At 52.8% G+C, this 15,313-nt stretch overlaps 1 protein-coding gene across 1 annotated transcript in view; it reads left to right on the top strand.

The window, feature by feature from the left end:
• UBE2D2 (ubiquitin conjugating enzyme E2 D2) overlaps positions 1-15,313 on the top strand; it is a 30,716-nt gene continuing 15,403 nt past the window's right edge. Inside the window, exon 1 of the mRNA XM_029052948.2 lies at positions 1-122. Coding sequence (XP_028908781.1) covers positions 99-122 — 24 coding nt within the window. The 5' untranslated portion in view covers positions 1-98. The remainder of the gene's footprint in view (positions 123-15,313) is intronic.

Below are 15,313 nucleotides of genomic sequence, written 5' to 3'. Positions count from 1 at the left end.
GCGCAGGGCTCCGCGCCTGCGAGAGGGCGGCGGGGGCGTCGCCCAGCGGGGGGAGGCCCCTTCCGTGGCGCCGCCATCGCCGGCCGGCCCCACGCGCCATGGCTCTGAAGAGAATCCACAAGGTAAGCGGCGGGGGCGTCTCCCCCAGCCCCCCGCCGGGGGGGGGGCGGCCTCCTCATCCCCCTCACCCCCCCTCTGCCCGACCATTGTCCCCAGCCCCCCCCCCAAAAAAACCCTTTCCTCGAGGGGACCCAGCTGGTCCTGGTCCCCCCCCCCCTCCCTTTTTTATTTTAAAACCCAAACTGGTCCCCGCCTTTTTAATTTTAAAACCCAAACTAGGATCCCGCTTGGGCCCCCCCCTTTTTTGTTAATCCCCCCCCCCCCCAAAATGCTTTTCATTCCCCCAGGGCCCGGCGCCCTGTACAGAGCGAGCGTCCCCCTGAGTAGCAGGGAAAGGAGGAGGGACGGTCCTTGTGGGCCAAGCGTGCGTTCTCAGCGCTTAGCTCAGGGCTCTGCACATGGGAAGCGCTCAGTAAATAGGGCTGAATGAGTAAATGAAGGGAGGGATGGTCTCTGTTGGCCAGGTGTGCGTTCTGAGCGCTTAGGTCAGGGCCCTGCGCACGGGAAGCGCTCAGTAAATAGGACTGAATGAGTAAATAAAGGGAGGGATGGGCCCTGTGATCGGTGTGCGTTCTGAGCGCTTAGGTCAGGGCCCTGCACATGGGAAGCGCTCAATAAATAGGACTGAATGAATAAATAAAGGAAGGGATGGTCTCTGTTGGCCAAGTGTGCCTTCTGAGCGCTTAGCTCAGTGCCCTGCACATAGGAAGCGCTCAGTAAATAGGACTGAATGAGTAAATAAAGGGAGGGACGGGCCTTGTTGCGCGTGTGCATTCTGAGCGGTTAGGTCAGTGCTCTGCACACGGGAAGCGCTCAGTAAATAGGACTGAATGAGTAAATAAAGGGAAGGATGGGCCCTGTTGTCGGTGTGCGTTCTGAGCGCTTAGCTCAGTGCTCTGCACACCATAAGCGCTCAGTAAATAGGACTGAATGAGTAAATAAAGGGAAGGATGGGCCCTGTTGTCGGTGTGCGTTCTGAGCGCTTAGGCCAGTGCTCTGCACATAATAAGCACTCAATAAATAGGATTGAATGAATAAAGGAAGGAGGGACGGGCTCTGTTGGCCAAGTGTGCGTTCTGAGCGCTTAGCTCAGTGCTCTGCACACAATAAGCGCTCAGTAAACAGGACTGAATGAGTAAATAAAGGGAGGGATGGGCCCTGTGATCGGTGTGCGTTCTGAGCGCTTAGGTCAGTGCTCTGCACATGGGAAGCGCTCAATAAATAGGACTGAATGAATAAATAAAGGAAGGGATGGTCTCTGTTGGCCAAGTGTGCCTTCTGAGCGCTTAGGCCAGTGCTCTGCACACAATAAGCGCTCAATAAATAGGACTGAATGTATAAAGGGAGGGATGGGCCCTGTTGTGCATTCTGAGCGCTTAGGTCAGTGCTCTGCACACAATAAGCGCTCAATAAATAGGACTGAATGAGTAAATAAAGGGAGGGATGGGCCTTTTTGTCGGTGTGCATTTTAAGCGCTTAGGTCAGTGCTCTGCACACAGTAGGCGCGCAATAAGTAGGATTGAATGAATAAATGAAGGAGGGACGGGCTCTGTTGGCAGAGTGTGCATTCTGAGCTCTTAGGCCTGTGTTGGGCACACAGTAAGCGCTCAATAAATAGGACTGAATGAATAAATGGAGGGATGGTCTCTGTTGGCGAAGTGTGTATTCTAAGCGCTTAGGCCAGTGTTCTGCACACAGTAAGCGCTCAGTAAATAGGACTGAATGAGTAAATAAATGAAGGAGGGACGGTCTCTGTTGGCGAAGCGTGCGTTCTGAGCGCTTAGGTCAGTGCTCAGCACACAGGAAGCGCTCAGGAAATAGGACTGAGGAAATAAAGGGAGGGATGGGGCCTGTTGGCGGTGTGCATTCTGAGCGCTTAGGCCAGTGCCCTGCACATAATAAGCGCTCAATAAATAGGACTGAATGAATAAATGAAGGAGGGACGGTCTCTGTTGGCCAAGTGTGCATTCTAAGCGCTTAGCTCAGTGCTCTGCACATAGTAAGCGCTCAATAAATAGGACTGAATGAATAAATAAATGGGGAGATGGTCTCTGTTGGCAAAGTGTGCATTCTAAGCGCTTAGTCCAGTGCTCTGCACACAATAAGCGCTCAATAAATAGGACTGAATGAATAAATAAATGGGGAGATGGTCTCTGTTGGCAAAGTGTGCATTCTAAGCGCTTAGTCCAGTGCTCTGCACACAATAAGCGCTCAATAAATAGGACCGAATGTATAAATAAATGGAGAGGTGGGCCCCGTTGGTGTGCATTCTAAGCGCTTAGGCCAGTGCTCCGCACATAGCGCTCAATAAATAGGATTGAATTAATGAAGGAAGGAGGAATGGTCTCTGTTGGCAAAGTGTGCATTTCGAGCGCTTAGTCCAGTGCTCTGCACATAGGAAGCGCTCAATAAATAGGATTGAATTAATGAAGGAAGGAGGGACAGTCTCTTGCTGAAGTGTGCATTTCGAGCGCTTAGCTCAGTGCTCTGCAGATAGTAAGCGCTCAGTAAATAGGACTGAATGAGTAAATAAATGGAGGGATGGGCCCTTTGGTGTGCATTCCTAGCGCTTAGGCCACTGCTCTGCACACAGGACGCGCTCAATAAATAGGATTGAATGAATGAAGGAGGGATGGTCTCTGGCCAAGTGTGCATTTCAAGCGCTTAGTCCAGTGCTCTGCACATAGTAAGCGCTTCATAGGTAGGATTGAATTAATGAAGGAAGGAGCGATGGTCTCTGTTGCTGAAGTGTGCATTTCAAGTGTTTAGTCCAGTGCTTTGCACACAGTAAGCGCTCCATAAATAGGATTGAATGAAGGAGGGATGGTCTCTGTTGCAGAAGTGTGCCTTCCAAGCGCTTAGTCCAGTGCTCTGCCCACAGTAAATGCTCAATAAATAGGATTGAATGAATGAAGGAAGGAGGGATGGTCCCTGTCGGCAAAGTGTGCCTTCCAAGCGCTTAGCCCAGTGCTCCGCACACAGTAAATGCTCAATAAATAGGATTGAACGAAGGACGGGTGGTCTCTGTGGCCAAACGTGCATTCCAAGCGCTTAGTCCAGGGCTCAGTGTTCTCAGCCTCCATTTCCACAGGGAGAAGCCCAGCCCCCCCCCCCCCCCCAAAAAGCAGATTTTGAAAGCGGCCCCCAGTGTCCCAGAGAAGGGTCGGAGCGGGCATTTTCATTCAGTTATATTGAGCGCCTACTATGTGCAGAGCACTGGACTAAGCGCTTGGAATGTACAGTTGGGCAACGGATAGAGACCGTCCCTGTCCGGTGACGGACTCACAGTCTTCCTCCTCCATCTCGATAGTTCCCAATTCAGTCGAAGCCATCGAGCGCCTACGGGGTGCGGAGCACTGCTCTGAGCGCTTGCAGAACACTTAGAACAGCGCTTTACACATAGCAAGCACTTAAATGCCGTCATTATTGCTATCATTGTTATTCAGCAGCAACAATAAGTCTCTTGACGTGGGTTCTAATCCCGGCTCCGCCACTTACAGCTGTGTGACTCGGGGCAAGTCACTTCACCTCAGTTTCCTCATCTGGAACACGTGAGCCCCACGTGGGACCACCTGATTACCTTGTATCTCCCCCAGTGCTTAGAGCAGTGCTGGGCACGTGGGGCTGGAGAAATACCAAAATTCTTCTTATTATTGATGGGCTGGTCCGGTTTTGGGGGGGGCCAGGCTTGAGCAGGGGAACCTGTCGCTCTGGATCTGACCAAGAGCAAAAAGCTTCGCCCGCAACGCGCCCTGCCCGGTGTGGTCTCCCAAAAGTGACCTTAGGGAGGTAACCCGTTCAGAGTTTGACGCTTCGGCTGGTTTCAGATACAGATAGCGATTGGACGCCTGGGCCTTCACCCGGGGCCGTCGGGGCGGGACTCGGAAACATTTCGGGGCGAGTGTCGTTTCCCGGCCCCTCCGGCTCCATTTAAGAGAAACGGCCCCATTTTAGGCCCGGAGAACGGCCGTCGACAGCCAAGCGTCGTCCTCACGCCGGCCCGCAGGATTTTGAGGAGCGCGGCACGGCGGGTTGCCAAGGGGGCGGGCCGGGAAAATGAGAACGAGCACTGAGAACGCTGAGAAGCAGCGTGGCTCAGTGGAAAGAGCCCGGGCTTGGGTTCGAATCCCAGCTCCACCGCTTGTCAGCTGGGTGACTTCGGGCAAGTCACTTCTCTGAGCTTCAGTGACCTCATCTGTAAAACGGGGATGAAGCCTGTGAGCCCCACGTGGGACAGCCTCATCACCTTGTATCCCTCCAGCGCTTAGAACGGTGCTTTGCACATAGCGTTAACAAATTATTATCATTAGTTGGAAGCGAAGCAGAAGATCTCCCTCCCCTCCTCCTCCCGCCCCTCCGATTGGAATTCGGTTCGACTCTTCAAGACGAGTGAAGATTCCCGAGGTCTTGGCTCCGATCGCGTGTGGCTGATGAGCCGTAAGCCCGAAATCCATCGTGAAATCCGTTTGGGAGACGGGACTAGCCTTTCCGGGGGCTTTTAACTCTCCTGAAGCGAGCGTTTTAAGTTAACGTTTTCATTAAGCGGTGCCTTCCTCTTATTGCAGATTATCCAAATGAAAAGGAGAAGGGCCTCGCTAATGCCTGTAGAAATCCTTTTTTTCTTGAAGGTCTCGGGGGCTGGTCCCAGAGGCTCCCCTGCCTCAGAGAAGGGATGGTGAATAAAATTCAGACTGTCAACCCCACACTTCCGTCTTCCCAGCAAACTTGAATCTAATATCTTGAGGCGACTCTGCAAAACTTATGAATTTTTCCTTCAAAACGAGGTCTATGGCCATTGAGAGGGCGAATTGGGGCCACGGTGAGCTGGTTGCCTTAAAATTTTGTCCCTTTCACATCCTTAGAAACGGGAGCTAGGGAATTTTCCAGGTCAGGGTAACATGGCCTCAGTACTTTGAGACCGATAAGACTCCTTGATGTGATTCTTTTCTTCCGGCCGCCTTGGAGCACTTTTAGGAAGAATGTTGTTTGCGGGCGGGGGGGGAGGGGGGTTAGCGATTTGTAACCCTAATTTTTAAAATGGCAAATGGCTCAGTAGAAAGAGCGCGGGCCAGGGCATCAGGAGACTCTGTCAGAGGTCTGCCGTGTGACCTCGGGCAGGTCACTGAACCTCTCCAGGCCTCAGTTTCTTCACCTGTAAAATGGGGATCCTACACCTGTTCTCCTTCCCTCTGAGACTGTGAACCCTGTGCGGGGCAGGAACTGCGTCTGACCTGGTGACCGGTGCTTGTCCCAGGGACCGCTTGAAAAATATCATTGTTTTATCCCTTCTATCTAAAAGCTGCCCTTTCCTCACCATCCACAATGCTCCCACATGGGTCCAGGCACTTATCCTCCCCCGCCTGGATTGCCGTATCGGCCTCTTTGCTGACCTCCCTGCCTCCCGTCTCTCCCCACTCCGGTCCGTACTTCGCTCTGCGGCCAGGATCGTTTTTCTACAGAAACCTTCAGTCCATCTTTCCCCACTCGGATGCCCCGATGGTTTTTCTGCAGAATCGTTCCGTCCACGTTTCCCCACTCAAGAGCTTCCTGTGATTGCCCTTCTGCCTCTGCATCAAACCGAAACTCTTCATCACTGGCTTTAAAGCACTCAATTACCTCGCCCCCTCTTACCTCACTTCGCTGCTCTCCGACTACCACCCAGCCCGCACGCTTCGCTCCTCTAATGCCAACTTACTCACTGTACCACGATCTCTTCTCTCTTGCCATCGACCTCTCGCCCACGCCCCGCCTCTGGCCTAGAGCCCCCCTCCCTCTTCATATCCGACGGATGGTTCCTCTCCCCACCTTCAAAGCTTTATCGAAGGCCCGTCTCCTCCAAGAGGCCTTCCCTGACTGAGCCCCCTTTTCCTTTTCTCCCACTCCCCTGATTCGCTCCCTTCCCAACCCCCCTGCCCTTGTGAACGTCTCCATAATTTATAGTAGTGTCCGTTTCCCCCTCTGCTGTGGGCAGGGAATGAGTCTGTTCCATATGGTTATACGCTCCCGACCACTTAGACCGGTTCCCTGCACGAGTAAATCCTCACTCAATAGGACCAAATGATCCATTGTCATACCGGAGTCTCAGATTTGAGAGACGCCCCTTTTCAGTTCCGAGCTTTTACCCCCACCAAAGACCCCTTTAATCCGGTGTTTCTTCGCCCTTAATGTGGCTTGCCCCAGGGGCCCCAAGAGCTTCCGTTTGGAAAGAGGAATACCAACTGGTGTTTGTCATTCCTTCCCGAAGAAATGTGACCCGTGGCAGTTGTTACCATTGACTGATCTGTGCCTAGCAGGGGCCAAAGCTGATCTTTCTGGGGGAGAATTATATTCCTCGGTGCTCAGGAAAGAAGATCACAAAAATACAGAAGAATCCAAGCCATTCTGTTTCCTGGGCGGGTACCCTGACTTGAGGCCTTCTAAGGCATATTATCTTCTAAATAATAATTATTACCATTCTGGTTAAGTGCTTACTGTGTCCCAGTCGTTGGGGTAGGGAAGCGGTGTGGCTCAGTGGAAAGAGCCTGGGCTTTGGAGTCAGAGGTCATGGGTTCGACTCCGGGCTCTGCCACTTGTCAGCTGTGTGACTGTGGGCGAGTCACTTCACTGTGCCTCAGTTCCCTCATCTGTAAAATGGGGATTAACTGTGAGCCTCACGTGGGATGACCTGATTACCCTGTATCCCCCCCACTCTTAGAACAGTGCTCTGCACATAGTAAGCGCTTAACAAATACCAACATTATTATTACAAGCAAATCAGGTCGGACACAGTCCTTGTCCCATGTGGGGCTAGCAGGCTCAATCCCCATTTTACAGATGAGCCCAGTGCCTGGCACATAGTTAAGCGCTTAACAAATACCATCACCATTATTATTATGAGGTAACTGAGACCCAGAGAAGTTAAGTGACTTGCCCAAGGTCAGACAAGTGGTAGAGCGGGGATTAGGCCCCGTGAACTTCTGATTCGCGGGCCCGGGCTCTATTCACCGAAACATGCTGCTGCACTAAACGTTATGGTTATAGTTACATTTTATATCTTGCGAGAGCAAGAAACGGATCTTGTTTTTTTGATCCCGGTTACGAATGAGCGGCCTAGGTGGCGAAAGTGTCAAAGTTTAGAATAATTGTATTAACGCTTCCTTTGTGCCAAGCACCGTACTAAGCACTAGGATAGATACGAGATCGCCGGGTCCCACGTGGAGCTCACATCTTAAGTAGGAGGGAGGGCAGGTAGTGAATCCCCCCCTCGCAGCAGAGGGGAAGTGAGACGAAGTGGAGTGACTTGCTCAAGGTCACGCGGCAGGTGGGGGATGGGGCCGGGATTAGAACCCAGGTCCTCTGACTCCCACGCCCATGCCCGTTGCACCTGGCCACGCTGCTCCCGGGCAAGCCGGGGTTGATGCCGAAACCCCAACTTTAATCGAGCGGTAGTACTTATTGAGTGGTGACTGTGTGCAGAGCACTGGGCCAGGTGCTTGGGAGAGAACAATATAAGAGTGTTGGCAGACACGTTCCCCACCCACAGTGAACTCATAGTCTAGACGAGTCCTGGAGAGCTAGATTCTCTTGCCTGTTAAGTCTCCCTTTGCATCGATTTAAGGTTCAAATTAAGACCACGTCGCAGCCCAGAGGTGGTGGGACTTGGGTTCAAGGGCACGGGGAGAGGTGGCCTGATAGAAACATCGATCATGGATCCATCGTCAATTCCCTCCTGCCTTTAACCTCCCGCGTCTTTTCTCGATGCCGGGGTGACCCTCTCCCTCCTGTCTGGGTGGGCGAGGCGGGCCTGGGCCCCTTCAGGATTCTGCCCACTCTCCCCTTCCCCTCAGCACTGTGCTCATTTGTATATATTTTTATCACCCTATTTATTTTGTTAATGAGGTGTCCATCCCCTCGATTCTATTTATCGTGATTAAGTTGTCTTGTTTTTGTCTGTCTCCCCCGATTACACTGTAAACCCCTCAGTGGGCAGGGATGGTCTCTCTCTTGCCGAATTGGACATTCCAAGCGCTTAGTATAGTGCTCTTCACACAGTAAGCGCTCAATAAATACTATTGAATAAATGCCCACCCACCGAAAGGACACTCGTCTTTAGAGGGTCCCTTCCATCTTGCTTTCAGAGACATGTGGCAAGCAGGCTTTGTCAGTAGTCCAGAGGCTGCCATTTCAAGTTATGAGGCATTCACACTTGCCTCTCTCTCTCCCTCTCTCTCTCTCTGCCTCGGTGTTTTCACCTGTAAAATGGGAGGGTGAGCAGCAGTTCTCCCTCCTCCTTACTCCGCGAGCCCCACGCGGGCCGGGGACTGTGTCCGAGCTTCGCACGGTGCTGGGCGGATAGTGGTTAACAAATACCAGTAGCGCCCCACGTTTCCTTTCTAGACTCTAGGCTGCTTCGGCACCTGGAGGAAATGTCTACAGGAAGGCCGAATTGGCCACCTCGTAATCGGCCGTTGCAGAGCAGTTCTCGCAAAAAAGCACCTGGTGGTGCAGAATATGGATGTATTTTTTTTTTTAAGGGTGTTTAAGTGCTTACTATAGGCCCGGCACTCTACTAAGGCCTGAATTCGATAAGAGCTTTTCAGGTCGGACACAGTCCCTGTCCCACGTGGGCCTCACGGTCTTAATTCGGATTTTATTGGCAAGGTATCCGAGGCCCAGAGAAGTGGTTTGCCTAAGGTCAGGGAGCAGAGGTGCCGAGCTGGGATTAGAACCCGGGTTCTTCAGATTCCCAGTCCTATGCTCTAGGCCCCGCTGCTTCTTAGGGAAGGTCGTCTTGGGGGTGTTTGAGCACTTCGGGGAGAAACGTCCGGATGTCGCTCGGAGTCTGACCCATCAGTGCCCTCGGGTTTAGAGCCCTGCTATCTTTATTCCTCCGTCTCTTCCTAAGCAGCCAGTGGTTCGATGAGTGGGAATTTCAGAAACCGCTGGAATCCCTTCCTGGGAGCAGGGTGGAGTCCCTTTTAATCCCTTGAAGGCACTTAGATTCTCAGGGTCCTACTCTCCCCACACAGGCCCATGTCCTTAGCAAGCAGTTGCTCCTGAGATTTAAATCAAATAAGTGGCCCAGCTCAAAATGAGCCTCTTGGGGGGAGGAGGATTTGCCATCCTCAATACCCGGTGAGCGACGACATCCCGCCTCGGCTCACTCGCCATCCCAAGAAGAAATCGCCTTTCACCACAGTCCACGCGTGGTTCCAGGCTAAATGTCGGAGGATCCCAGAAGTCCGGAACGGTTTTCCTCTTGCAGTGCCTGGGCGCCTTCTCCGGCATTCTTGGGACAGCGATCGCATCCTGATAGCTGGAAATGGCTTTGCACCATTTCCATATGGTGCTGTCCACTACGGTTAAAAAAAATAACTCTCCCCCAGCCCCCCGCCCCCATCGAAACCTTCACCCACCTCTTTTGTCTGCCGGCAAAGTTTGCGGCATTCACCGCGCGTGCCGTGGTGGCCGAGATGTTGACTTTGTCTACTAAGGGTTATCCGACTCAACCTCTCCCCGGCTGTTTCAAAGCGGAGTTTTTGTTTGTTTTTGTTAAAAGGAAGCAGGAGTGGACTTCAGGTAGAAATAGTCCTTTAGAACCCTGTTTTGAGGTGTACTCCTGATAATTTTCCCAGCGTAATTGAGGAAAATCAGGGCTTTCAGTTCTCAAAACTGCAAATTTATGTTCCGTGACGTTGATCTTTTTTTGTTTGTTTGTAGTTTAGTAATCTAGTCTGGGCACTCTATATGGGTCGTTTTTGTTTTGTTTCGCTTCGTTTACTTGCCTTCCACCTAGCTAGATGCAGCATCCATTTCAGGGTTTGTGTTTTATTTGAAATCTTGTCCTTTGTTATAGACGGGCTGCTTACAAGCTCCAGCTCAGGCTTTTGATCTTGCATTTACGTAACCGCCCTGCAAGTGACTCTCCTCTTTCTGGGAAAGAAAGAGGCAGGGGGCCGCAGCGAAAAAGAGGTGTCGGTGTTTCACGTAAAGAAGCAGTCGTGTGTGCGATAAATACCCCGGGTGCAGCTCTTCGCCGTTCTTCGCACTGGTGGACTTGATGTTTTAATCTAACAGAGCTGGCATCCTCGGGACGTGGAGATGTATCCGATTGGCAAGTTCTTCAGGCCCCAGGGAAAGGCGGACCTTTTCCAAGGAAGGTGGTCCTTCTAGGCCTCATTTTTGTTACTAAATGGGAAAAGGGGTTCCCGCCCTTTGAGCCTTCCTTTAAAAAAACAAAACAAAACAACAACCAAAACACCTAACCAAAGCAAAAAAAAAAAAAAAAACACCCCAAACTGATTCTCAAAGATTTCCTGTAAATCTTGACTTTAGATTTACTCTAGATGGTAAGCCCCCTCTAGACTCTAGCTCGTTGAAGGCAGAGAATGTGTCTGCCAGTTATTCTCCCCATTTTCAAGGCCTTTTTGAAAGCACAACTCCTCTAAGAAGCCTTCCTTGACTAAGCCCTTATTTCCTCTTCTCCCACTCCTTTCTGCGTCACCTTTGCACCATTTTCACCCCTCCCTCAGCACCATAGCACTTAGGTACATATCCTTAATTTATTTATATTAATGTCTGTCTCCCTCTAGACTGTAAGCTCATTGTGGGCAGAGAACGTGGCTACACTCTGTTATATTGTACGCTCCCAAGCGCTTAGAGCAATGCTGTGCACACACTAAGCACTCAATAAATACAGTTGATTGAGATAATAGTAATTGTGGCATTTGTTAAGCGCTTAGAGTGCCAGGAACTGGACTAAGCGCTGGGGTAGCTCAGCCCCGTTTCCCTACAAACGGGAGCCTCTCTGGCAAAGTCCTCGGAAGCTTCGGGGCGGTGGTATTTCTAACCGGTGCATAATGATGATGATAATTGTGGCATTTAAGCACTTACCACGCTCCGGGCACTGTACTAAGCGCTGGGGTGAACACAAGTAAATTGGGTCGGACACAGTCCCCATCCCACGTGGGGCTCACGGTCTTAATCCCCATTTTACAGGGGAGGTAACTGAGGCCCAGAGAAGCGAAGTGACTTGCCTAAGGTCCCACAGCAGGCGAATGGCAGAGCCGGGATTAGAACCCAGATCCTTCTGCTTCCCAGACCCCGGCCTCTCCCCACTAGTCTAAACCCGGTGAGAGGGGCCAGAGTTTGGCGCTTCTGATTGTCAACAGGGGTGACTGTCCTTTTGAGGTCCCGGCTGGGCGCAGGCCACTCTTTGCGCCGTGGGCACTCAGTAGAGTGCTCTGCACACAGCGCTCAATAAATACGGTCGACCGATTGAGCGACATGAGGTGGAAACCCAGATGGGTCCTACGTGCTGTCCTACCTCTTCTAAAAATGGCAAGGGTCCCTGTCAACACCCTCCCTCTCTATATATAGTCGCTGTTGACGGAGGGTTGGGTGTGTATATGTATACCCTTCGTGTACATACACACACACCCCCTGTAGTCCTTCAGCCTGAAATTTAGCCCACATCTTCGGGGATGAACCGGGGTGGTTTAGAAGACTTTTGAGCAGGTCTCGACAGGACTCCTGACTCGATTATTCGCACTTAAAAAGCCAGATGGAAACCTTTGAAAGGAGACACTTTTGTGTTTCTGCGGAACCACTCAGTGGACCCTCAGACTGGACCTCCATTTCCTCATTTGTAAAATAGGGATTAAATCCTACTTAGACTGTGAGCCCCATGTGGGACAGGGACCAAGCTGATGCTCTGGTATCTACTCCAGGGCTTCGCCCAATGCTTCGCACATTGTCGTTGCGGGCGGGGACTGGATCCGTTTATTGTTGTACTCTCCCAAGCGCTTAGTACAGAAGCAGAGTGGCCCAGTAGAGATGTAGCTTGGTCTAGTGACTAGAGCATGGACCTGGGAAACAAAGTCATGGGTTCTGTTCCCAGCTCCACCACTTGTCTGCTGTGTGACCTTGGGCAAGTCTCTTCACTTCTCTCCCCTCTTCCTAATCCAAGCTCTTAGTAGAGCGCATCACACCCAGTGGCCGCTCAGATTGTGTCACTGCTACCGACCCTTGGCAACGGGCAAGCCTCCCTTCAGTGGGAATTTTAACACTCGTAACTGAATATCCGCACCTCGGGGGGTTTGGGACACTGACTTCCCCTTCGCCAAAGAACCTTGGAAGTCGCAAGTAATCGGTGCCACCAGAACGATTGCCGGCTCACGGTGGCCCCCGCCGCCTTCTTGCCGGAAAGCCAGGGTGGTCGGGGGCCTGCGGGTGAAATCTTTATTTCTCCCCAGACCCCATCAGGCAGAGACACACACAGATCCTTTGGAGGGCGAATGTTCTCTCAAAGGCCGGGCTATGATGGCCAAACTCCAACTCAGACTCCCCCAACTTAAGGGGTCGTAATTAGCGATATCTGTTCTTCCTCGTACTTGGTCCGTGAGCCCCATGTGGGACCTGATGGTCTTGTATCTACCCCAGCGCTTAGTACAGTGCTTGACAGTCAGCACTTAACAGATAGCACGATTCTCCTCCCAGGAGAGGAGGTTTCCGCTTCTGACTGCAGTACATCCGATCCAGACGACACCTGCTCATCCCCGGGTTTCTATCTGCCCGCATCCGTCCTCTATATTCAGATCCGGGGGTGGGAGTCCAGAGGCGTGGAAACGGGTTCCGATCCGGAGAGAGTCGGACTCCGGGATTTTACTGCGCTGGTGTATTAGATTTGATTATTTTAATAGCTTCGGGGAGAGTAATTTCCAGTAACCTCAGAACACGCACACCAGCTCTGTTCACGCGGCAAACGGCGCAAGCACATCTCCCCTGCAGCGAGGCCTCCTGAATTCGCTGTGGCTCTTTGGTCTCTTATAACTAGATCGCAAGAGACCGTGTCCGTAAGGGTACGACCTCCACAGGTTCCCTAAGGTTTTTCCAAATAGATGACGGAAAGTTACCGGCCCCCGGGGGCTACGGTGTGGATCTAGAGCTCGTCCCTGTGGCTGTTAGTTTGGGGACCGAGGAGCCGGGCGTGTACCCAGAGGGCATCTCCCAGTGGTCCCCCGATGGGCATTTGCAGGCGGGTGAACAGACGGTTTAATTTTAGGACCGCGAGGGACTAGGGCAGCGTCCGTGATTACGAGAGGATGTATTCAAGGGGAGCCTCAGAGCGGACCGAGGTTATGCCATCGGGTCCGGTTCCGATCCCGCCGGGACTTCCGGATTCGTCCCCGTTTTACAGATGGGGAAGCTCAAGTCTCTCTGGGGGGCGACTTGCCCAAAGGCCACACACGGAAGGCAGAGAGCCGGGAGGAGAACCCCGATCTTCCTGCCTCCCAGCCTCTCGCTCTTTCCACCAGGCCCGGCCGGACCAGGAGGAGGCATCTGAAGGCCGGGCAGGGAAACCGAGGCCCTGAGCGGGATATTCCCAGAAGCCCCCACGCTTGACATGATGAGCTCTAGCAAGGGGATGGGGGGGGAGGAGCAAACCATTTAGAGCAGCGGGCCTGTGGGTAGAAGATCCTGTTGGGAAATAGGTCCACGGCATCCTCACCCCAAATCAGGGCTCTTTAATCTTCCCTCCGTGGCAGGTCTTCTGTGCGAAACTTGAATTCCTTGGCTCTTTCCCAACTCTCCTTCCACCCTACAGGGCGGTGGCCGGGATCTGGGAAGAGGAACTCTTGGGTAGCTGAGCCCTTGGACTTTAAACCAATCCGTAATGCAACTTTTCGTGAGGGTCGTGCTGGAGAAAGCATCTCACTTTTGGCGAAGCCTCGGTATGGTGGTCTGGGGTCCGAGCTGAAGTTATTCGCCCTTCCCAGTCAGTTTCCGACCTCTCTTCATGGGACATTTTTGGGGGCTCGCGTGAGAGGGATCATGTCTCCCAACTCCTCTGCACTGGACTCTCCCAAGCATCGAGAAGCCGCCTGGCCTAGTGGATAGACCACGGACCTGGGTTCTAATTCGGGCTCTGCCACTTGTCTGTGACCTTGGGGAAGTCACTCTACTTCTGCCTCAGTTACCTCATCTGTAAAATGGGGATTGAGACTGGAAACCCCACGTGGGACAGGGACTGGATCCAACCTGATTAGCTTATCAGTGTTCAGTACAGTGCCTGGCACTTAGTAAGCACTTCACAAAAGCAATTTTTTTTTTTTTTTTTGGTAATAAAGCATCCAGCACCATGTTCTGCACGCGGTAAGTGCTCAATAAATACCACTGATCGTTGCTCTCCAGGTGACGCAGCCCAAGCGACCAAAGGGGCCAGTCGACCAGGCCGTGTTTGTTGAGCACTTAGGGTGTGCAGAGCACTGTACTAAGCGTTTGGGAGAATACAGTCCAGCAATATAACAGACGCATTCCCTGCCCTCCCTCTCGCAGACCGCCAGTCTGTCCAGTCTAGCTAGGTCAGCCCCGGGGTGGGCTCAGCAGCTTTCCCGCTGTGCCAACTGCCCACCAGGCCTGCGGAAAACTGCCCCCCCCCCCCCCCCCGGGTATCTCACCACCCTCTCCCCTGCTCAAACCTCTTCCAGGCCCCTGCCGCCTCGGAAACCAAGGGCTGTGCCGAGAACGGGGAAGAGAGCAGGGGGCGGGAGAACGGGCGCTTAATCCCCGTTTCACAGATGAGGAAACCGAGGCGCGGAAGTCGGGCGACCGGGCCGGGGTGTGGAAACCCAAACGTCTGAGGGGGACCGGTCGGGCGTTCGGCTCCTCTGCCTGCACGCCGTCTCCCTCTAACCTCCCACAGCCCGGCGTTGGCGACCTCGTCAGACCTTCGCATTTCACCTGGGGTCTCCGACGAGTCTCTTCAGCGGCTTCGCCTCAAAAAAGCCGGGGCTGAGGGAGGTGGAGGGAGAGGGGAGGGGCTCATAACTTTCTTCCAGAAATGACCCCGGGTACCTGCCTCCCCTGCCCCCTTTTTAAGTCACCTCAGAGAACTCTGTCAGCACCGGCCGCCTGCCGAGCCTGATACTGACGTAAATCACCACAGAAATTCTAGCAGCCGTAGCGCCGCCCACACTGACTCCATCATCCCATCTACCCACCGCTGGCATTTCTCGAGTTCTTACTGGGTGCGGGTCGCTGTGCTAAGCGCCCGGGAGAGTCGACAGTCCTCTAGCAGCAACCTCCATCTCCTCCGTCTCACCGCCGACCCCTCGCTCGTGTCCTTCCTCTGGCCCGGAGCTCCCTCCCCCTTCGCCTCAGACCGGTGTTCTCCCCACCTTCAAAACCTCTCCGAAAATCATATCCAGAAGGC

This window comes from Ornithorhynchus anatinus, chromosome X2, assembly GCF_004115215.2.
Source record: "Ornithorhynchus anatinus isolate Pmale09 chromosome X2, mOrnAna1.pri.v4, whole genome shotgun sequence".
Classification (NCBI taxonomy): Eukaryota; Metazoa; Chordata; class Mammalia; order Monotremata; family Ornithorhynchidae; genus Ornithorhynchus; species Ornithorhynchus anatinus.
The sequence above is the reverse complement of the archived record's forward strand: the minus strand, read 5'-3'. Positions and strand labels throughout refer to the sequence as shown.